This window comes from Thermothielavioides terrestris, chromosome 5 (assembly GCF_000226115.1).
Source record: "Thermothielavioides terrestris NRRL 8126 chromosome 5, complete sequence".
Classification (NCBI taxonomy): Eukaryota; Fungi; Ascomycota; class Sordariomycetes; order Sordariales; family Chaetomiaceae; genus Thermothielavioides; species Thermothielavioides terrestris.
This window is the reverse complement of record NC_016461.1, coordinates 1065834-1088395: the sequence shown is the minus strand read 5'-3', so window position 1 is coordinate 1088395 and position 22562 is coordinate 1065834. Positions and strand designations below refer to the sequence as shown.

Sequence of the window (22562 nt, the reverse complement as noted above, 5' to 3'; positions counted from 1 at the left end):
TGCGATTTACGATATATAATCTATTAAATTAAAGCTAACGAATCTAAGCTATCCTACTTATAGTAGCTCGAAGGATATAAACTAGTAGATACTATCTTTAAAGCGAACTAGGAGAGTAAAGCCCTAGAGAGTTTCTAGGAACTTACCTATTAGAATAATATCAACTAGACCCTAAGCGATAATAGCCTCTTATTAAAGGGAGGTAGGCTAATAGTTCTACTAGATAGTTACTTATAAACTTATTTATTAGCTAAGATCTACGACTAGATCTCTATAGCTTATTTAGGTAGGAATAAGATATAAGAGTTGGTCTAGAGATAATACTTCTAGCTAAAGCAAATAGAAGATATCAATATATTCATCTAGAATTGCTAGACCTACCAACGTTTCTATATACCCTATAACAAGCTACTAGGCCTCCTTAAGCCCCTAGAAGTCTCTACAAGACCTTGGTAGCACGTTACTATAGACTTCTATACAATTCCCTAGGACAAGTTGGGCTACGACCAAGTCTTCGTTGTAGTAAACCATTTAGGGAAGCGTAACTACTTACTCCCCTACTATAAGACTACTATTACTAAAGAGATAGTACAACTCTACTACTAGTATATTTAGTATATCTATAGAGCCCTAGAATCGATTACTTTGGACTAAGAACCTTAGTTTATCTTAGTATTCTAGGACAAGTTCTATAAGATCCTTAGAATTAACCTATACCTCTCTTCTTTAGAATACTCCTAGACGGATAGGTAGACTAAAATTATAAATCAATACCTCGACTAGCGTCTATACCCCTTTGTTAACTATTTCTAAGACAATTAGTTAGAATTACTGCCTATAATAGATTTTACTTAAGCTATTTTACCCTACTTATCTATTAGCGTTGCCCTATTTAAAGTTAAGACTAATATACTCCTCTAGATAATCTATAATTAGTAAAAGTATACCTAAGAGTTTAGTAGCGCTAAGGATAAGCTTGATTGCACTAAAGCCTAAGAGATACTCTTTAGAATCAATTCCACTATCCAATTCGCTAGGGAAAGTATATAGAAAGTCTAGGAAGCTTAAAAGTAGTAAGTAGATAAGTATTAGCGGCTAGAAGAATTTAAAGTTAGTTAAAAGGTCTATATTATAAAGGGCTACTAGTAGACAAACCGACTAAGTGATAAGCTCGACTACCTAGTTGCTAGGCTTTTTCTGATTATCGCTAAGAAGGGTTACTCTTATAAGCTAAAGCTACCTAAGACCTAGAAGATATACCTAATATTTACCTTAGACCGACTCTAGAGGGTACTAAACGACTTGTTACTAGGCTAGGAACCCTAGCCTAAGCCGCTAATTAAGGTGGACAGCGAATTAGAATAGTAAGTTGAAAAGATTCTTACCTTCTAGATATTTAAAAGAAAACTCTAGTATTATACTTAGTAGATCGGTTAGGGCAAGGACCCTAAATAGTACAACGCTACTAATTTTAAAAATATACTATACCGCCTTTAGAAATTCTACGAAGAATTCTCCTATATAGCTAGGCTACCTTGGCAATTACTATAATAGCTAAAAGCTTATAAAAAGGATTACTTCGATAATAAACACTTAGATAATAACCTGCTAGTATCTAAAAGACAATGTAATTTAACTCGATCTAGGAGACGTTGTATATATATATGAACCTACTATAAGGTCGTAGGATAACATTTTATCCTAGCTCCCTCGTATACCTACTGGCCTAGATGTAGCATCTTACATAGCCTAGCAGGTTGTAGGGCAGATTTCCAAGTTCTATAGAACTCAATTGTATAAACTTCGTAAAAAATGGACTTGTAAGCCAATTCTCTTAATTACTAATAGCTAGTAGGGGACTACAACGTATCCATTGTATAGGTATAACGCTTTTTCGAGAGGGGGGTGATATAACGGCATAGTACACTGACCACCGTTATATAACTTGCGTATAGACCTGTTACGTGACTATACATTTATATAACCTCCTAAGTTGATAGATCTATAGGATTCGAGTCGACTTCCAGATTAGAAGGGAGGAGTTGACTTACTAATAAGGAAAAATGTACTAATAAGGCGAACCACGTCTTACCCTACAATATATAGACTTTGTAGCCCTATTATAAATTGTAGCCCCACTACAAATTGTCTATATGCACTACCTAAGGTATTTGAGCATAGTTTTCCACCTATATATTGATAGTTTCCCTCTCTCTCCTCAGACTTGAAGTCTTTGTTAATCGAGGATCAATTCAGCTACGAGTTATCTAGCACTTGTTTTGCCTTGCCGTGACAATATCGCTAACCTGCAGGCCATTATACTACGGCAACTGCCAGCTAGTTAGTCCTAGCTGCGATAGGCTGACCCACTGTTGAACAACGACGACGACGACGAATACAGTGAAGACCCTGATTTCCTAGCCGATACCAAGGAATTAGAAGAGGTTAAAGAACCTAGCCTTCCTTTAATACTATAGGCTAAAGCTATCTAGGTATTCAATACGCGCTAGGCTACTAAATATGCTACAAAGTCTGGCCTACCTAGTAGGTATATCTATTTTCCCTAATTGTCTTGTATTTTCTTAGTTAATCTAGTCTTCTAGATATTCCTTCTAAGGAGCTCTCGACAGCTGACCTCCTAGCTTACCCAAGCTCTGATTCTTCTAATAGCTTCGACCCCCCTCCTTCGCCCTCGCCTTTGCGCCTATAGATTGACCTAGCCAACCTATCTTTTACCAACTATCCTTCTACCGTTGTACCTCTATAAAAGAACTAATCTACTATATACGAAGAGAGGGTTATCGCTAAGGCATTATATATCTATATTAAGATGACTATGCTATAGATCGCTAAGGCGATGAACCTTACCTAGCGGCAAGTCTAATACGCCCTCTACGCTCCTAACAAGCTACAGTTTTCGGAGTATAGCTAGGTGCCGATTGTTCTAAAGGAAGTGTAGGAACTAATTTGCAACTTCGTTAATATACTTAAGGCTTTAAAGCGCTTCCTTCTATAGGAACAAATATAAAAGATACTTCTAGCTCTTGCGCTTTATAGTACTTACGCTATTTGCTATATAATAGAAGGCTAGGGCGTTGTTCGAACCCTTTAACCAATACGATAGCCACTTATACTAAAGACTTAGCAACTACGCTTTGTATTTGCCTAATAGTAGGCTCACCTCCGCCCTATTGATTAGGAGCAATAGATCTAGTCTAATGAAACCTAGGTTAATAGCCTTAGTTCTAGCTATAAATACGTTACTATTTTCCTAGATGAAGATCTTTAAGACTTCGCTATAATTTAGTAATAGGCTAACGGCTAGATGTTCTAGAGCTATTTCGCTAGTAGGAGCAAGGGTATATATTTAGTGTAAGAAAAGTCCTAGGGCAAGATCAACTTAGCTACCTACTAAGAGTATATTCTTCCTTTGTTCTACTAATTTTAGGTAGAAAACCCAACCTTTAAGCTCTAACAGGATAATGCTCTAGCTTATAGCTCTAGGTCGACTAAAGAGTATATAGTGAAACACTTCCCTAGTGTATTTATTATTACCTAGCCTCTCTACTCTCTGGACCTTAATTCTATTAAATATATATAGGTTTAGATAAAGCGATAAATCGAACGCAACTATCCTATTTAGCTAATTAGCGAGGTATTAAAGGAAGCTATTTTATAGGCGTGGAATATAGTGCCCTCTAACTATCTGTTGCGGTTAGTTCATTCTATGCTAAGGTGGCTAGCCTAGGTGATTGAGAATCAGAAGGAGTATATAGGGTACTGAGAGTGACCTGTTTCGCTTCTGTTTTTCTATAGAAGATTAAGTACTATATAGTTTTTATAATCCATTGTTGATTAGCTTTCAAACCCTTGTTGTGGTCCACCGTAAGTACTAAACTAACAAACAAACCAGGGGAGCACTGTACACGGGTATTCAGTTATCGGCTGGCTTCTGGAAGCTTCAGCCACACCCCGTCAGCCTTGCATCTTGGCATTGCTACTCAGCCAATGAGCATCAACGCGCCCTGATCAGCCACTTGTGGCAAATCGACAGGAGGGGCATTTTCTTGCCTGTTCGCATTCTGCTCTGTTTCCAGAACGCCAATCTTCCAGATCATCTGCAGCAACCACGGTTCAACAGCCCGCCGACCAAAGTCTCGCTTGATCGCAGCAAGCACAGGATCCGAAAATCAAAATCAAACATGGCCAACTTCCTTGCCTCGATCTTCGGCACCGAGCAGGACAAAGTCAACTGCTCCTTCTACTACAAGATCGGCGCCTGCCGCCACGGCGACCGGTGCAGCCGCAAGCACGTCAAGCCATCGTACAGCCAGACGATCCTGATGCCGAACCTGTACCAGAACCCGGCCTTCGACCCCAAGAACCGCATGAACGCGTCGCAGCTGCAGAACCACTTCGACGCCTTCTACGAGGACATCTGGTGCGAGATGTGCAAGTACGGCGAGCTCGAGGAGCTGGTCGTGTGCGACAACAACAACGACCACCTGATCGGCAACGTGTACGCGCGCTTCAAGTACGAGGACAGCGCGCAGAAGGCGTGCGACGCCCTCAACTCGCGCTGGTACGCCGCCCGCCCCATCTACTGCGAGCTGAGTCCCGTGACGGACTTCCGAGAGGCCTGCTGCCGGCTCAACAGCGGCGAGGGCTGCGTGCGCGGCGGCTTCTGCAACTTCATCCACCGCAAGGACCCGAGTCCGGAGCTCGAGAGGGAGCTGCAGTTGGCGACCAAGAAGTGGCTTAAGATGAAGCCACGGTCTCGCAGCCCGACGAGATCGCCTAGCCCGGAGCCGGTGAGGAGGAGGTACTAAAATAATTGGAAGAAGGCTGAAGGCTGAAAATAGTGAGAGCGGGGTGGCTGAGCTGGCGCGCTTCGGGTGCGGGAACGCAGTATTGCCTTTCGTTTGGCGATTTTGAGAGCCAAAACAATGGCCACCGGGGCGGTGGCGTCCATCATACGTCGTTGATATGTGCAGCGGACAGAAACCCAGGCGCAGGCTTGCAAACGGAGTTGGGGCGTCGGCGTATGGACACACCAAATATGGTCTTTGTCATTTATCTTCTGTATCATGCCGTCGGTGGCATGGAGGGCACGCATCGCGGAAACAATATCGATCTGAGTTGCAGAATCTTGACCTGTAAATAGGCACCTAACGTCCCGATGAAGAAGTTCCCACATCCAGCTATGCATGATCCCCGCGAGGCTATGCCTACTATATCGAACAAAACAAAAACAAAAAAAAGACAAAAAGAGAGAGAAGAAAAAAAGGCCTTGATCTTTTGACAACCCAAGGTAGATTCCAGAGGGTATCTCGTGCTTCATATCTAATCGCAGGATACGCATCCCCTCAGCTGCACTCGCTCCGCTCACTGCTGACTTTGCTCCATTCCTTATCATGTCATCCCCTTGATCTTGGGTAGCCGTGAGCCCTTGACGGGTGCCGGGAGACAAGCGACCAGCCTGTCGCGTTCTACCCACACACAAAACGTTCGTCAGTCAACATCCAGACAGGGTACGCCGCGATTCTTGATTGATGCACTTACCCGCTTCACTGTCAAAGAGGATTGATATGTCATCATGCTCCCCAGGCAGCTCCGGCAAGTCCAGACACAGAAACGCCGCATCCGCCGCCTTCTGCGCCTCATCTACCTCGGGGGCAAGCACCTTCGGTAGTGGAAACTTGGCATCGTCGATCTTGAGCCCTGCCTTTCCGCCTCTGCTAAACACCTCGAACACGTCGGTGCCCTTGAGATGGAACCCCATGCACTCGCCGTGGCTGAAATCCTCGAAGAACGCAAGCAGCTGGGCCACGCCGTCCTGCTGCACCACTTGTATCCTCGTCGCACCGGCTTCCCACTTCTTGTGGATCGGCACCACCATACGGCGGCGCGAAATGGCGAAGGCGGAAGCAATGCCGTCGAAGAGCACCTTGAAGCCCGTGATCGCCGTCTGGAACACGTGGAGATCCTCGAGCTTGGGAAACATGAAGGTGCGAATGGTGGCCGACTGCTTGAGGGTGTCCAATGCTTGGCTCAGGCCGCCGGCGGATAAGTCTCGCGACGCTTTGGCTTTGGTGACGGCCACGGTGATGTCGGATTGGGGTTGCCGGAAGACCATCAGGCAGCTTGGGTTCTGGACGTCCAGTCGGAGCTTGAGCTCTCCCGGGGCGACGTTGATGCGGTCGGTTAAGGTGCCGTCCTTGCACTCATACACGACGCGCAGTCTGTCGGCGAGGACGCACGAGGGCTTGTCGCCGTCGTTGTCGGAGTTGATGACCCTGACCTTATTCCATGACAGTGTCGAGAGAAGCTGCAGGCCCTTGTCGCGAGAGTCGCCGTACCTCTCAGAGAACCAGACAGCCTGGAGGGGCACCTCACCAGAAACGCTTTCGCCGCGGTCCAGGGCGGTTCCGATCAGCAGACTATGCATCCGCAGTCTCTCCTTTTCATCAGCAAATGACAAGACCATGTTCCCTTTGAACCGGCCGTTGTCAAACTTGAGCGACAGGGCAGGATGGTTCGCCTCGCTCCGCAAGAACCCGAAGTGGATGGGCGTTTGGGGAGAGTAGATCTGGTTGACACCACTCAATGTCTTGGTCCGCGGGCCCGTGACGACCGCGATGCGATAGCCCCGGTGATAGGTCCGCGGGCCTGTCGCCGCCCCCTCCCTAAACAAACGCTCGAACAGGGCAACCTCACAGTTCGGAATCGACTCCTTGGGAAACTGCCTTGCTTGCGGGTCGTTGTCAAAATATTGGAACGCCCGGAGAGTCGACCTGAAGATGCAGGTCTCATCCTGCCTCGGGTAAAGGGTCGAATGGACTTTTGCGCTGGATTCGTACATGCTGCGCAGCGTTGTGAAGGCCTGCTGCGTGCACTGGACGATAAGAATGAAGCCCCGAGGCAGCCTCAGCTCGAGACTGCAGTTCTCTGCACGCCAGCGCACGTCCTCCATCACCGGACCAACGTTTTTGTCGCCTGAGACCCGAAGCTGCACTGCACCGTTCTGGCTGGCGAGAACGAAAGCTATGTCGGGCTGGGTCTGGGGCCTGACCGTCGACAAGAAGCAAGGGAGATACAGCCGCTGTGACTCCCTCCCCAGCTCCGTCAGGAACGCATCGACTTGAAAACGGGCAAAGCAGAACGTGGTTGCCGAATCGCCTAGTGGCATGGATTCTAATATGGTCATTCCAGCGTTTTCCTGGCCTTGGGAAAACGCAGAACTGGAACCCCACAGCAGAAGCTTGATGTCTTGAGATAGCGGGGGATAGTCGAGCCAGATGGTCCTGTCGACCATTTGAGGGAGGAAGGCCTCTGCGGGTGGCAGAAAACCGTTTCTCTTCATGGACACGGCAAGCTTCTTCAAGCTGGAGTTGAGCGTTCCTCGAACATTCTCAGCCTGCAAGTCAGGCGGGCTCCGCCCGCTGCTCACCACCTCAGGCATGGCTTCTTCTAGGAGCCAGTAACCCTTGGCCAAATCAGCGTAAGCCTGCTGCTTTGCCATCTCGTTCTTCCTCTGCGATTCGGGTGTAGACGGCCGTTCCCTGATGGCGACTTCCAGCGCCGTTCGGCCCGTCAGAAACCACCACACAGCTGCCCTAGCCAGATCATGTGGCGAGCAAGAGACCAGCGGTCGGACGCTCTCGGCGTGCAGGCGGAAAAGCTCGAACAGGTGCCGCGTGCGGGTGACAAACGCGCTCATAGCGTCGTCGGAGGCAGCCGCCACGACATCTTGAAAACTCATGGTGTTCTGGTGTTGAACGGGGGACGCATAATCCTTTTCTGAGATCTTGGTTCCCTGCCTTAGCGAGTCAAATCGAGGCTGGAACGCCGAGTTGGCCGAGGGGAGCGTTGTGGGACTGTTCTCGAGCTTCTGAGTCCTCTTCAGCCTCTCGGGCGAATTTGCCTGCTGGCTCGTCGCGGAAAATGGATTGTGGGACGACGGGATGTCGCGCGATTCCGGAGGGACCGGAATCTGAGGTAACGGGGGCCGCTGAGGGAGGGCTTTGGCGGGAATTTGCGGCGGTTGCGCAGGCGGAGCAGAAGACTGAGACTGTGGGAGCTGCATTGAATCTGGAGATGCGGTAATAGGCGAGTCTGAGCCCCCGTCCGACGAAGTTGGCGACGCACTCCCACGCTCACGCTTGGACTGGTCCCCGGAGGCTGCCCGCACTGCACTAGCAAAAGCCCGCCCTTCGGCCTCACGCATCTGGGCCTGCTGTATCTCAATGAAGGACCGTCGTCTTTCATCCTGGGGGGCATTCGGCACGCCTAGAAATCGGCCCGTATTGTTGGCCGAGGGCAGGACGGACGCCGGGGGTTCCAAGCCGGCGGTGAGGGCATTTTGCGTGCGCCGAGGCGGCCCCAGATTGAAGGGTGGCTCCGCCGCATGCTCGTCTCCGAACGGATCCTGGATGGTGTCACCAACGTCTGCGGGTCGAGGGCGTGCCGAGCCACCGGCGGCGTGTTGGGATCTCTGCTTCTTGCTCCTCGACACCTCCAGTGTGGGAACCTCGCACTCGTCGCCTCCCTCCCCAATGATCTCCGGGTATGTGTCCGCAAATCTCACGACCAGGCCCTTCTTGGGTTTCGTTGTCGGGTCGCGGGGTCGCACCGCGTACTCGCGTGTCGGAGGCTCGCTGGGCCCATTGAAGTTGAGCGCGTTGGGGTATCGGGTGGCCGTCTTGGTGTCTATCTTGGTGAGCACGGGCGGGCTCGCGTGGACGACTTGCAGCTTGTCGGGGGCCCCGTGCAAGAAGTCGTCCAGGTCGCCGTCATCGTGGGCTGCCTTACGGTCGCGGTCGCGGCCAAAGAGCTTCCCCATCAGGCGGCCCCTTCTCGTTGTTCGGCCATCGTCCGGCACAGCGAGCGCAGGCGGCTCGTTCTCGGTCATTTCTATCGGCCTTTGGAAGCTATCGGACGGACGACGACTTCATGGACTCTCCTGGCGTTGTCCACCTCCACGCTGGTGAGGCGCAGGCGGAAAGGAGACGCTGCTTCAGCGACCGAAACGGAGAGCAACCATGTGCTCGTCGCGGCAGTCCACCCGGCAGCCCAACAATTGACTGCAGAGCTGCCCACAAACAGGCCCGTTGCTGGTGGGCTCCGGATCTCGCATGTGGCCCAATCGATGCAGGGAAAAGGAATGGCGGGTCGGTCGACCAGGACGAGGTTGCGAGGTTTGGTAGGAGGTATGGAAATTGGGAAATTGGAGACACACGGCGGGGAAGTGATGGGCGTCTCACTTCGCACAAAGCTCTGAGCAACCACAGGATCGTTACCTAGGTAGGTTGCTGCAGTTGGCTGTGCTTGGGCGGGGCAGGGACGAGCAAAGCGGAGAGAGATCGACTTCCTAAACAGGGCGCGAAGCACTGTCTCCTGCGTTCCTGCGTGGGCATTGGACGACCACGCTTCCGAGTCGGGCTCTGCCACCGCAGCTTTGGGCAGGAGCCACCCAGTAGTTGAGGACCCAGGTAAGGTACCTTTCTTGCTGGCGTGCCTGATGTCTTTTTCCCTTCTAATGTCAGGTAGGTCCAATGAGTCAAGGAATTATGGTTTCTCGGGTAGGTAGTGTGGTCTTGTCTTTTGAAGCGGGCTAGGTATGACCTGTACCTTATCTACGCCGTGCGTTAAGGTTGGTCAGGTACCTAATCGTTTCGAGGCTCGACGACCGGTTTAGGTCGAGTACGGAAACTTCCAGGTTCTCCACACTTTCCGGGCGGCAGTGATGGTCTAACGAAGCCGGCTCGCTTGGCGACACCCTTAATAGTGTAGTGGTGTACACGTACGGCGTGGGGCTGGGCTGTGTTGCCAGCGCACAGCATTCTCGACGGACAGCTGAGCTCGTATTGCAGCACAAAGTTGATTGTGCGCTTGGCGACTTCTCGAAGTTGTGGGTGGTATTTTACCGCCTCTCTGAGTTGGGGTCCTGCACTTCGGGTCCAAGCCAGGCGCGAGGCCAGCGGCCCAAACAATGCCATTCGGCAGCAGCAGATCTGAAACCGCCGGACTGCAGATCAGCACCTACCCGCTCCACGCTAACTACAGCGGAACTCCTGGTGCCAAGTGCGTAGGTATATGCACCGAACCTGGCTGCGAACAAAGCATCAACAACGCCTACTGCTGCTCGTGGCAGGTCCCAGCACTAGCAGGGTTGGTCTCTTAAGCGCAGCACCTCGGTGATTCTTGGGAACGATCACGTTGGTTTGTGTGCTGCAACCACAATCCACTGAGCACCTACTGAGGTACCTAGATACCGTACTTATTGCCAGATTGACCTCCGTGCCAACACTGGAATATGGACAACCGGTACCTGCAGTGATCCCTTGGCACTACCCAGGGAGTTATCCGGGTTTCATGCCGGCACCCAACCAGCAGATATTTCGCGCCGAAGGATTCTGTGCTGTTGCCGAGAGAGGCAGATGGCGTGCTCTGTATGTGCATGTAGGTATGTGCCGTACCTACCAATCTGCGCGGCACAATACGGGTTAAGCTCCATTGGTAATCGGGCCCAGCAGGTCAGCTCCGACTCTGGACGCTCAATTCGCTCAACTCCTGGTAAACAATCGCGCCGTTTGGCCGGTGCCGCGGCTCGTCATACTCAGTGGCAGTCTTGGTCGCTCTGCCGGCCGATGCCACCTTGGCGGAGGCAGCCCAGGTGTTCTGTGGCACTGTACTCCACGATTTGCCGGGAGCGCCTCAGACAAGGGAAGGTACTCCACCCCAGGTTCGCTGTCATTCATTGTTTGCCCGTCTGTAAATCCTTGGTCCGTCCTGGGAGTGTTTCTTGGGTGATGCAATGAGAACGGCATGAATCAAGTTTGAGTATAACCACTCAAACGCAATCCAATGCCACGAGCGAGTAAGGCATCGCCTCTTGAACATGACGGGAGCGACCAACAACCATGATATTGCCAAGAATTGTTGGTGATGGACGCAGAATGGCACTGGTCACACCCAGTAACTAAGGTATCTCTTGAGCTCACTCACATGCGAGCCCAGCCCACGTGGGTTATATAGGTATATACCTATACGGGCAGCGAGCGACCAGTCATGGACGAAAACGGGATTGATGGGTGGGAGAGAGTTCGAGTACAGAGGTATCTTCCTATCCACCTTGGACGGATGCCCGAATACTCTCATTTGCTGGAATTGAATTTCAATAATGCCCGTCAGCCCAGTATGGAAACCTATTGCGGAGGTGCCTTAGGTACCACTGATCACATGGGATGTGCCCCATTGAGCAGTCCTGCTGTGAGCGCACTGTCGCCCGGGCCCGGGGCCCCGGGGCCCCGGAGCCCCCACGTCATCGCGCCCTGGCCTGGCGCTGCGCCCCCCTCCACTGCAGTGCCCCGCCCGATTTCGCTCCAAACTTCACCTAACTGGAGCTCAGGTTGGTAGGTAGCCAAAAGAACTGAGCGCTGCCTCTTCTTGACGACGTGATTCCCCTACCGAACAAGCCTCCAAAACTAGGCTTCCTCCAATCCTGTTTAAAACCAGCGGAACAAGCGATCGAGCGTATTTCCTTGGAGCTTCCGGCCGAAGTCTCCCAACGAACATCCTCCCCGAGCCAACCATTCGCCTACCCCACTTTTTCCTCGACGCCTTTTGCCAACGAGCTTCAACCGTCCGCAAGCAGGGCGGCCAGGCTTGCGCTCTAGACGCTTCAAGATGATGGGCCTCGTGTCTGGCCGTCGCCGGGCGACCTCAAATGCCAGTGAGTCGCCTGCGATCCTGTTCCTTCCAGGGCTATACTCGGCCCAGAGCTTCCGGCAGCCCTCGGCCGCGAGCCTAAAGCTGGAAGCCCGAGAGACCGTCTGCTACGGCGGAAGGTGTATGCACCTGCTAACGCGGACATCTACAACCTAGGCAGTCGATCCTCTGGCGAAGCAACGGAACCTCTCGAAGACGACACTCTCGTCGTGGAACCCGACCAGGGAAATGGTCTGTCCGCAACGCGCGCTGAGAAGACCGGAAGGGAGAGAGGATAGCTGACTCAAATCTAGTCCTGTCACATATCATTTCCCAGCTGAGGCCCGGCGCCGACCTCAGCAAAGTGGTGTTGCCGACCTTCATCTTGGAGCCGCGCAGCATGCTGGAACGGATCACCAAGTATGTCCGAGCCTGCTGGTAGAAAGGTCAAACCGCTAACTGCTGCTGGCAGCTTTATGTGTCATCCGGAGATGCTCCTTCCCATTCCCACCATTGATGACCCCGTCCAAAGATTTGTCGCGGTGGTGAAGTTCTACCTTAGTGGCTGGCACATCCGTCCCCCGTGAGTCCCTTTCCGTGCCTGAACGACGACAGACGGTCTGTTAACACCGACTAGAGGAGTCAAGAAGCCCCTGAACCCTATCCTCGGCGAGATCTTCACCTGCTCCTGGGAGTTCCCCGACAACACGAGGGCCTATTACATCGCCGAGCAGACATCGCACCACCCGCCCAAGTCGAGTTACTTCTACATGGTCCCGGGCCACAATATCAGGGTCGACGGGACTCTCAAGCCGAGGAGCAAGTTTCTGGGCAATTCTGCCGCCAGCATGATGGAGGGGACGGCCATTTTGTCCATCTTGAACAGGGGAAAAGATCCCGTGAAGGGCGAACGATAGTGAGCATACACCTCTGGAAAGCGAAAAACGAAAATAGGGGGTTTTGGCGACCATGAGACTGATGCGCAGACTAGCACCCTCACGCAGCCGAATATGTACGCCAGGGGCATTCTCTTCGGCAAGATGAAATACGAGCTGGGGGACCACAGCTACGTCCGATGTCCAGAAACGGGCTTGTCGGCCGACATCGAGTTCAAGACCAAGGGCTGGGTTAGTGGCACGTATAACGCCATCGGCGGCACTATCAAGAATGACCGTACTGGCGAAGTTTTATACGAGCTCTCCGGGTTGTGGAGTGAGGAAATGTTCATCAAGAATGTGAAGGTGAGACTGTCCAGTGCTTTTCCTTCCCAGCAGCGCCAAAACTGACTGGGCCGACAGACCGGACACAAAGAAATGTTCTTCAACGCTCTCAAATCCAAACCTAGCCCGCCTATATGCCGGCCCTTGGAGGAGCAAGACGAACGGGAATCGCAACGGCTATGGGCCAAGACGGCCCGGGCAGTGAAGAAGCGCAACCATGAGCTCGCGACCGAGGAGAAGACCAAAGTCGAAGAGCTGCAGCGCGAGGAAGCTGCCAAGAGGGCGAATGACGGCGTGGAGTGGCGCCCCAGGCTATTCAGAAGGGTCAAGGGCGGCCCGGGCGGCCCGGAAGAGGGCGAGGAAGAACTCGAGTGGATCATCAACGCCCAAATGTCGGACGGCTCAATACCCTGCTACCGGTTGGACGTGACGTGCTAACGCCGTGGCAGAGACGGAGCGACACCCGAGAAGCAAGCGGCGCAGATACTGGCGATCTACCCGATTGTCAAGGGTCAAAAATTCAATCAGAAAAACGCGATACCTCACCGGCCCTCGCTATCTGACCCTGGCGCCGGGCCGAAGGAGCACCACACCGAGGAGGAGCATCTGATAAATTTTGATGACGAAGGGTCGGCGCCACCGCAGCCATCAGCGACGGCGCAGAGCTCGGCGACAGGGAACCGCGCAAAGGACGGGCCACTGATTGATTTCCACAACGATATCAAGAGAGACCTGCCGGCCAATGTCAAGCGCACTGATTCAACAGAGTCGGACGACGATTTTGTTGATGCCCAAGGATAGAGGAGCCGGGCGACGTTCAATCGTCGAGACCACACTCACCTTCCTCCCTTGTACCGGGCGGCGAGTGAGGGCCCACCATAAAAGGGGTTGGGGTGGGATGAAATGGCATGACAATGACCCGAATACCGAGCGGGTGCCCAGAGGCGGCTGCATTCAGTCTGGCCGGGTTCTTCGTAGAAGTGAGGCGTTGTGAATAGCTGCTATCTCCCTCCTTTTTATGGTCTGGGGGCGCTGGCACCTTGATTTGGGTGACCTCCATAGAGCCCAGTCATTTTGGATGGGGTTTGTCTTTCTGTCGTATCTACACGGGTCAACTCCTATCTAGCAGCGAAATGAAGCATGTCACATTGCGGTGCCGGTACTGGTAATTGCTCGCACGCTCGCTCGGTCTAGAAAACAATGACAGCTCCAACGCTCGTGGATATACCAAAAGCCCAGCCGGCAGATCAGTTCCTTCACAATCCCCGCGTATCCCACCAACCCTCTCTCATCAAAATAACGGCCACCCCCACGCCTTGTACATCTCCGCCAGCGTGTCCTCCGCAGACGTCATGGGGAAGTCGTGGCCTCCCGGGACAACCGCCCATGCCACCTTCTCCGGCCCGCCCACCAGCGGCCGCGCGTCGTGCACGTACTCGACCGGGTCGATGATCTCATCGCCCTCGCCGAGGATGATGACGGTCGTGCCCGGCGCGCGGTCGGCGAGCTTCGCCCAGGCGGCGTGCTGGCCCACGAGGGGCGCGTGGCGGATGCACGACATGAAGGCCGGCACGAAGCCGGCGTGGTGGGCGAGCTGCCAGTGCACGTCGCGGAGGACGCGCTGCTCGAGCGCGTTGCGCGGTTCCGGCCGGCTCCCGCCGCCGCCCGGACCACCCAGGAGCGGGGCGGTTTCGGAGAGGGACGCGGCCACGGGGTCGGGTCGCGAGGCTGGGGTTCGGCTGCCGCCGCCGTTGCTCCGCTTGCCGCTCTCGCGGATGGGCTTCTTGAGCCGCTGGCGGGTGATCCAGGCCAGCAGCCTGGGCGGGACGAGGCCCGAGGTGAACACCGCGCGTGAGAGAGCGCCGAAGGATTCAGGGCGGATGAGGCCGGCGGGGGCGAGCAGGACGAGCGAGGAGACGAGGTGCGGAAAGGCGGTTGCGAAGTGGACGGCGATGCCGCCGCCGAGGGAATAGCCTACCAGCTTGAAGGCATTCGGCCCGGTCCAGGATATCTCGGTGGACGACGCCAGCGCGATCAAGATCTGGGTGGTGTAGAGACGGGCGTCGTGGGGGAGATCGGAGGGGTTATCGGAGAAGCCGCGGCCAAACAGGTCGAAGAGCATGACGCGACAGCCCTTCTCGTTCACCAGGGCGTGGGCCAGCTTGCTCAGGGTCATGCACGAGGTGCTGATGCCGTGGACGAAGACGACCTTCTCGCCGGTCAGCGGGCCCCATTCGTACACGCGGATGGAGCCGTACTGAACAGAAGCATCAAGATACTGTTAACAAGAAGCCTCGGACAGGGGTGGGGGGATACAGATATGGCTTGCCGGTGTCTCGACATCCCGGGCGCCGGGAAAACTGTCGGGCTTGTACTCGAGCCTGTTGAGCTCGTCTGGCGAGAGCGTGGGCAGAACGGTCCGGAGCGGCGAGCGGTCGATCTTGGGCGGCGTCGGCCACAGATAGCTCCGGAGGAGTGAAAGCACCGCAGCTGTTGCGATTGCCGTGCTTGCTACGATGAGGCCAGTACTATTGGTCCCCGTCTGCGGCCAAAGGCCGAGGCGGCTGATGAAGCTCATCGTTTGCAGACGAATACGCTTCGAAGCAACTGAGGAGGAGGGGTCGAGGCCACGCTGCTGCGCACGTTCTGCAACAAAAGGGAAGAGACACAGAGTTGAATTATCTCACCCGTCAAGAGAGCAGCAGCGAAAAGAGAGTGTGGGGGAGAGAAGAAGAAAAAGAGCGAACGACAGAGGATACGCCTTCAGACAGCCGACGCTCACAGGTTGAACCAACACAGACACAGAAGACACAGAGTGAGCGACGCGGCTGCGCTGCGTGATAACCGCAGGAGGGGATGGGACTGGTCACACGCCACACGCCAGTTGCCGAGACAGGCTGCGCCCACGTGGCACCCAGCAAGGCTGACCGAGCACGGAGCCTGGGCGCTGCAGCCTCACCAGTCTCAGAAAGCGCTGCCTTCGGCAATTCGCGATCCAACGCCGGCCGGCATAGCACGCAAGTAGGGAAGCGAGGAAGGCAGTGAGTGAGTGACCCCGGCGCCCGACCCGCGGTCATCCGACTCGTTGTCTCAGCTTGACCAGCGACTGGGAAAAGGTGGGCGGGCAATGAGTGAGGGTTAGGGTTGATTAGCACTTCAGTGTCGAAGCCAAATCAAAGCCAGGCCAACCGCCTGTTGAAAGTCTGTGGTCATCGAGCTTATTCTGCAGTGCAGGGAAAAGGGCAGCCTGGTTGAGAGTTTCTCGGGCCGCAAAGAGCGGCGAGACTGCCTACAAGATACCAGAAACAGCAACGGCGCTCAACGGTTCCCACAACTGTTTGGTCAACATAACGGATTCCCTCCTATCCAAGCTCTCCTCCGCAGGGAACGGCAAATATTTTTGCATGGTTTACGCACCAGCTACAGCCCACCACCAGATCCTATATGTATGCCTTTGGTATTGCAGACGGAATTGCGGCCCTGGAAGCGTCACAAGACCAGTACATGGACAACCAGAAGCGACGTTCTTGGCGCGCTGACTTGATTGGCATGCGTCCTGGACGGAGAACTTTCCCACCTCGGCAGCCGGGAACGGGGACAACAGAGTTACCCCGCAATTCCGGGCAATGGAGCGGAAGCCGGCGGGACCGGCCCCACTTTCACGGGTTGTTGAGTGTCGCATCGCCGTGCACAGTCGGTACTTCACAACGGACCGGGGGATAGATAGTAGGAGTGGAAATGACCTTTCGGACTCCGACGTTGAACGATCTCGCCCATTGTTGGCGTCTAGACCGGTTTGCCTCGGGTTCGCACAGATGCCTCGTCCGGGAAACGAGCCTGAACTCTGAAACCCAACTTGAAAAATACGCCAACAGACAAGCAGCCGGAGCCGCCACGGGGGTATTATATACAACGATATGCCGGCTCAAATGCAACGTCAACCTCTCCCAAGAACAACCCCGAAGCAAAAACGAGTCGCAAAAGACTCGTGCAAGGCGGCTCGCGCCTTTCTTTTTTCGCCCAAACCGTAGCCGTAGCTCGCTTCCCATGCAAAACCGAGAGAAGAAAGAAAAAAAAAAAAAAAAATGGTGACCCAGCCCAACCAGGTTTTCCAAATGCCCCAAAAATGACCCGACCAAGCAACGCTAAACCCGACCCAACCAAGCATGCAATATCAAAACAGTCTATCTCTTATTGCGCAGACCCAGCGGCCTTCTCCTCCACTACCGGCAATGTCGCTTTCGGTGGTTCCGGTTCACGCTCCGGCGGTGGCGTGGCCGGGGCGCTACTCTCCGCCTTGGAGCTGCTCGGACCCCGGAGTCGTACGTTATCGACCAGGTCCTGGTGTCCCGCAATGCCGTGCTGCGGGATCACCACCACGCCGTCTTCCTTGGGATCTTTCTCGGCGGGCGTCCACGCGAGGTAGTCACGGCGGACCTGTTTATTGCGAACCACGTTAGTACTCCATCAAACGCACAGAGGGGAGGAGATATATATGCGGGAGAAATCGTACCTCGACGTAGTCGTACGCAAACTCGCCGTGCTGGTCGTCGTCCATGCCAAGCAGCTCCGCCTCAGACGAGGCCCGCAGGTGCAGGCCCGGAACCAGGTCGACGGCCTTGGCGATGATGGCCGACATGACGAACGTGTACGCCGTCGCCGCCACTAGATAGGCGATTTGCACGTACAATTGGCGGTAATTGTGGTTGAGGAAGCCGCCCGTGATAGACGTGTTCACGCCGTCGAGGCTGATGATGTAGTCGGCCGCAAAGAAGCCGTTAAAGACGAGTCCGACCATGCCGCCGATGGCATGCTCCGCAAACACGTCGAGGGCGTCGTCAATGCCGATGATGAACTTGATCTTGGTGCCGAAGTTGCAGGCGACGCCCGCCACCACGCCGAGGATGATGCTCGCCCAGGGCGTGATGATTCCCGAGGCCGGAGTGGCCGCCACGAGCCCAGAAATCGTGCCCGAGCACCAGCCGACCAACGACCACTTCCTCGCGAGACGGAAATCGAGCAGGCACCACGTCATGGCCGCAAACATGGCCGTCAAGCAGCTGTTCCAGCACGCCATCGTGGCGCGGAGATTGGCCCCAAACGCCGAGCCTCCGTTGAAGCCCAGCCAGCCGAACCACAGCAGAATCGTGCCGAGGGTGATGAGCGAGATGTTGTGCGGCCGGAAGTTGAGCATCATCTTCTCATTGCGGCGGCCGAGGACCCACGAATACGCCAGCGCGGAGGCGCCGGACCCGATCTCGACGGGGCCGCCGCCGGCATAGTCGAGCACGCCGTACTTGAAGGCCCAGCCGTTGGCGCCCCAGGCCCAGTACGCCACGGGGCAGTAGACCAGCGTCGCCCAGAAAAAGGTGAAGACCATGGCAGGTACGACACGGCCGCGCTCGGCGGTCGCTCCGATGACCAGGGCGGCGGTGACGGCGCAGAATTGCAACTGGCGAACCCGCTGTTAGCCCGAACTACACCAGATGCCTCATGCTTGCCGACCGAACACGGAACCGTCCCCGTACCTGATAGAACGAGTACAGCAGTTCAGGAATCAGCGGCGACCCCGGCGACGGCTCGCCAAGCGTGTTGCGCAGCCCGAACTTGTCCAGATTCCCGATGAACCCGTTGGTGGCCGAGCTGCTGAGCGCGAGCGAGTACCCCCAGAAATACCACTGGAAGACGATGACGCTGAAGGACATCATGGTGACCCAAATCAGAGAGAGGGCCGATTTCCTCCGCGCGAGGCCGGAATAGAGAAAGGCGATGCCGGGCACCATGAGCAACACCATGGCGGACGAGACGATGATGTAGGCCTGATCGCCTGCCCGGAAGGGCAGGTTCGGGTTGTCGTCTGCTGGAAGGACGAGGCCGCAGATGTCAGCATCTTCCTTATTTTTTTATATCTTTTTTTTTTTTGATCTCTTATTTTCCCTTTCCTTCCTCCCCTTCCACATCTAGGCATCGCACGGTGTGGTGAACGCAGTTGTCCACCTGAGGCTTACCTGAACTGGTGCCAGCATTTCCACTACTGCTGCCGTCGGTGGTCGACATGGCGGGCGGAATGGGTCCTTGCGGACGGGGAATCGGAGGTTCGTGAACGGATGGCGACCGATTTCGCAGGACTCGAATGTGTAGAGGGAGGATTCGGAAAGGGAAACAGAAATGAACGTTTTTGGTCGGGACGGTGTGTGTCGCTACAAGCCCCGGATTTGGCAGCGTTGCTCGGGCTGGGAAAACAACAACATCACTGAGAAAAGAGGACGCAACCACCTAAGGTGGGACGGACAGCACATGATATATAAACGAGGCCGAAAAGGACCGTGGCTGCGCTCCTGTGTACCGGGACATACTGCGTACTCGTGAATGAGAGTGGGGAGCAGCATCGCACCCGAGCCGGGGGACTTTTTTCGGCAGGCACAACCTGAGGGCTCGAGAACTGGGGTGTACCCCATGCATTGAGGCTGCGGGCGAGGTGTGCAGCGATCCCGGCCGGATAAGCCCAATTGTGACTACCTAGAGTTACTAACCATGTGAAAGCTTTAGCGTGGGAGCCTGAAATGGGTTCGACGGGCACGCGGGTTCCGCCGCCTGCGCTGCAAACAAGCCAGCCCCGGCTCCCCGTTTCAATCGGGTGGGCTCGATGCGCGGCAAAGCATAACTGTCTGACGTTGGCCCCCTTCCCAATTGGCCAACTTTGTTCGCCCTTGATCAGCTTATCGGTTAGGGGTCATCCCGGGGCATTGAGGCCCTTGTAATTGTCGTGCATGTACGTGCCGCAGTATGTATTCCGTGCTGTGAAAGGAGTGTACACTACACTACAATAGAACATACACTAGGTACCAAGGAACCTACTGTGGTAGACAATTAGCGGACCCGGGATGGGTGGCGTTGTTGTGGGTGGATGGGGTCCCTGCCGCATCCTGGTCTCTCCCACTCTGCGGGCGGGCGCCTTTGGCAGGACTCCAACAAGTGTTCTCGCGTGGTTCTGGACCGAAGTTTCGGTTGTGCCTGTCACATGTCTTCCTTTCCAAAACGGCAGAGAAAAGGGCAGGGCAGCGAAGCAGATAGTGGAACAGCGAGGAGTGTAAAGGTTGGACAGAGCGACGCAATGGAGTAGCTGAGAGTCTGAAGTCCGCCTGCCGCAATTAAGAGCCCTGATAACTACCGGACCGCACTCATCTGGCCAGCCGCGGGCCGTGATCTTGACTTCAACAATGAATTACCCCATTGCGTTGCAAGTCCATATTGAGACGTTGTGTAAAACAACGGACAAAGTCGATCGGCGCATGGCGTTTTGGCCGCCGGTGGGGGGTTATGGGCACACGACCACTTGTTGATGGACTACAAGTTACTTCGCTGGCAAGCTGAGGGCGTCAGGGTCCTCCCATCATCGGGCATGCCCTGGGGCTTACAGAGAGGGAGGGGAGGAAAAGCGAGGGTCCGCCCACGCCCAAAAGACATTTGGGTTGTCCTCCTCATGGGAGGCGACATATCATGAGCTGCCCGGAAATAGCCCATCTCTAACTAACCTAGAGGTATGAACGCTGTCTTGCGTTTACTGTGTATCTGGAGTGCATTCGCGGCTGGCTATCCCTTGGAATGGGACATCGACGTTGCAGGGCCAACCAATGGTTGCTTGGCGATCGGGTTCTGTTCCTGCCGCAGGGGTCTGGCACCCGCCCACTCCCGCGCCTTGCCGCAAGCTTGGCAGACATGCGCCCATCCATTCCGCTGCAAAAGCTGCTCTCGTGCAGGGCCCAGTTTGACATTGAGTCCGGTCCGCCCATACTACATAACTCGAATTAGTGTAGGCAGCGATTGGACTTCCGTACATTAAACCGCCCCATGGAAAATTCTTGCCAATGCGACAAGATCCGGAGACGCCGTTACCGGACGACCTACCACGGTGCGTGCCTTCAATTGTGACGGCGAAATTCCCTTGTCGAGACCTGGCTCACAGGGCTGCAATGGGTAAGCCAAGCGAGACGACAAGCCGGGAAGCGTGGGGCCCGCTGTTTCTGTTACCAAATAGCTTGTGTTGAGGCTCATTCTTGGGCCTGGACCAGCAAACTGCAACCAAGCGTAGGGGTCCGGCTGGCGAATCACAGCCCTCCAGGATTTCTTATCTCCTCCCCCACTTTTTTTCTAGAGATCTTCGACGAGTTTCATGCCGGGGCCCGGGATGGCGCTGATTTATCTTGTGGAGTTCTTGGAGCCCATCCCGGTGTTGAATCACCACGCTGACTGACAGTTTTGCTGCTGAGCGGGTCACGAATAAAACCACACATTGGTAGTAATTCCGGGGGGCATTTTATTATACACCAAGCTTTTCATACCGTGACGAGCATGCAGAATGCGTGGCCCGCGGGCATCTCAACGGGCGAACAGAATCTGCCTGGAATAACACACGGAAGGGTTGAATCCGTGAGATTGCACCTGAGTTCCCTTCGCTACCCAGGATGACAGAGACGGTCGAGTGGTTCACAGTCCTTGCTGGCTGCACTACACTACGGGTAACTACTAAGAATGGTAATGGCATAAGGGCTTCCAGGTTTGTACATACCACGGTCACCGCGGTACGGAGTCCTCCGGAGCCAACCATGCTCAGACTTGCCTGATATTGCACAGGCATCGCCCTGGTGAGCATCAAAAGTATGCTCTGTTTCCGCTCAAAGCCAAGATTTCGACACGAAGCACTCCATTCCTGAGTTGGCGAGCAGACAATGGCCTCTCCTGCGAACGGAATACCTACTGTGTATACCAGGACTCCGGTGTAAGTTGAAGCTTGGCGACACACGATTGCTCGTTTGGGTTACTTGCACGCATTTGGAAAAACTATAACTAACTGACGTTAGTCAGCTCCCCAGGCGGGCTGGTCCTTGCAACGGAGCTGAAAACAGGGGTGTCCAGTTTGCCAAGAGATAGGCTTCTTATCAATGGTTGCCAGCCAATGAGAGTATACGGGATTGTTCAAAAGGCAAACGTCACTTGAGTGACTGCTAGAGAAAGCCGACCGCGATTGTCGAGCTCCCCTCGTGCGGCCCGGTCGAGTGGCTCGAGGCGCATGAGAGAACCGCTTTTTGGGACCCTTGAAGCGTGCTATCTACTTGTTGTTTCTAACTTCAAGTCGTTTGAGCGTGCCATACTTATTGTGTATACTCAACCACCTTTCCTAATAGTTGGAGATGGGTGGCCGCGGCAACTTCTCTCAGCGCCTTGTTACCGTAGTAACTAATACGAGGTACTTCCGCACCGCAGTCACAATTCGTCCATTGTGGACCTGAGTTAGCAACTCTCCGAAAGTTAAGCGGCGATACGGTTCATCCCGATCCCCCCACTCCAGAGTTGCACATCTCCGCGTTAGCACTTGCCGAAGCTGGCGGCGCTGCGGTCGTGTATGGGGTTGTCAGTGTATGGCGTTGTCGGAGGCGGCTCCAGGAGAGCGGTGTCCGCGACTTGTTGCAAGATGAGCTTTGAAACCGATCATGGAGCTCCGGAAGTCCTACAGCATGCATTGAGAACGCGCTCTACCCGAGGAGAAGCCGCCCAACGCAGGTATGCTGCCTTATTTTTATAAATAGATCTGGAATAGCAGTTGTCCCACCGATCCGTTCACTCCTCGGCCTC

The 22562-nt window shown here is 54.3% G+C and overlaps 5 protein-coding genes across 5 annotated transcripts; 2 read left to right on the top strand and 3 right to left on the bottom strand.

Moving 5' to 3' along the window:
• Nucleotides 1–1812: 1812 nt before the first annotated feature.
• On the top strand, nucleotides 1813–4829 carry THITE_2091571 (uncharacterized protein; the record flags this gene model as incomplete). Its single annotated transcript, XM_003656356.1, has 2 exons — nucleotides 1813–1820; nucleotides 4142–4829. The coding sequence occupies 2 exons, from the start codon at nucleotides 1813–1815 to the stop codon at nucleotides 4827–4829; spliced, it is 696 nt and encodes a 231-aa protein (XP_003656404.1).
• Nucleotides 4113–8911, bottom strand: THITE_61985 (uncharacterized protein; the record flags this gene model as incomplete). Its single annotated transcript, XM_003656355.1, has 2 exons — nucleotides 4113–5489; nucleotides 5563–8911. The coding sequence occupies 2 exons, from the start codon at nucleotides 8909–8911 to the stop codon at nucleotides 5413–5415; spliced, it is 3426 nt and encodes a 1141-aa protein (XP_003656403.1). The 3' UTR covers nucleotides 4113–5412.
• Nucleotides 8912–11371: 2460 nt separating this feature from the next.
• THITE_2120965 (uncharacterized protein) lies at nucleotides 11372–13519 on the top strand. The gene is made up of 7 exons (XM_003656354.1): nucleotides 11372–11734; nucleotides 11887–11961; nucleotides 12024–12129; nucleotides 12182–12292; nucleotides 12347–12625; nucleotides 12701–12950; nucleotides 13008–13519. Exons 1-7 carry the CDS (start codon nucleotides 11689–11691, stop codon nucleotides 13365–13367), a joined length of 1227 nt encoding a protein of 408 aa, XP_003656402.1. The 5' UTR covers nucleotides 11372–11688; the 3' UTR covers nucleotides 13368–13519.
• Nucleotides 13520–14071: 552 nt separating this feature from the next.
• Nucleotides 14072–15646, bottom strand: THITE_2120959 (uncharacterized protein). The gene is made up of 2 exons (XM_003656353.1): nucleotides 15259–15646; nucleotides 14072–15186 (listed from the first exon to the last, which is right to left on the bottom strand). The coding sequence occupies exons 1-2, from the start codon at nucleotides 15505–15507 to the stop codon at nucleotides 14221–14223; spliced, it is 1215 nt and encodes a 404-aa protein (XP_003656401.1). The 5' UTR covers nucleotides 15508–15646; the 3' UTR covers nucleotides 14072–14220.
• Nucleotides 15647–17070: 1424 nt separating this feature from the next.
• On the bottom strand, nucleotides 17071–19082 carry THITE_2120957 (uncharacterized protein). The gene is made up of 4 exons (XM_003656352.1): nucleotides 18938–19082; nucleotides 18458–18786; nucleotides 17443–18381; nucleotides 17071–17366 (listed from the first exon to the last, which is right to left on the bottom strand). The coding sequence occupies exons 1-4, from the start codon at nucleotides 18984–18986 to the stop codon at nucleotides 17121–17123; spliced, it is 1563 nt and encodes a 520-aa protein (XP_003656400.1). The 5' UTR covers nucleotides 18987–19082; the 3' UTR covers nucleotides 17071–17120.
• Between the last annotated feature and the right edge of the window lie 3480 nt (nucleotides 19083–22562).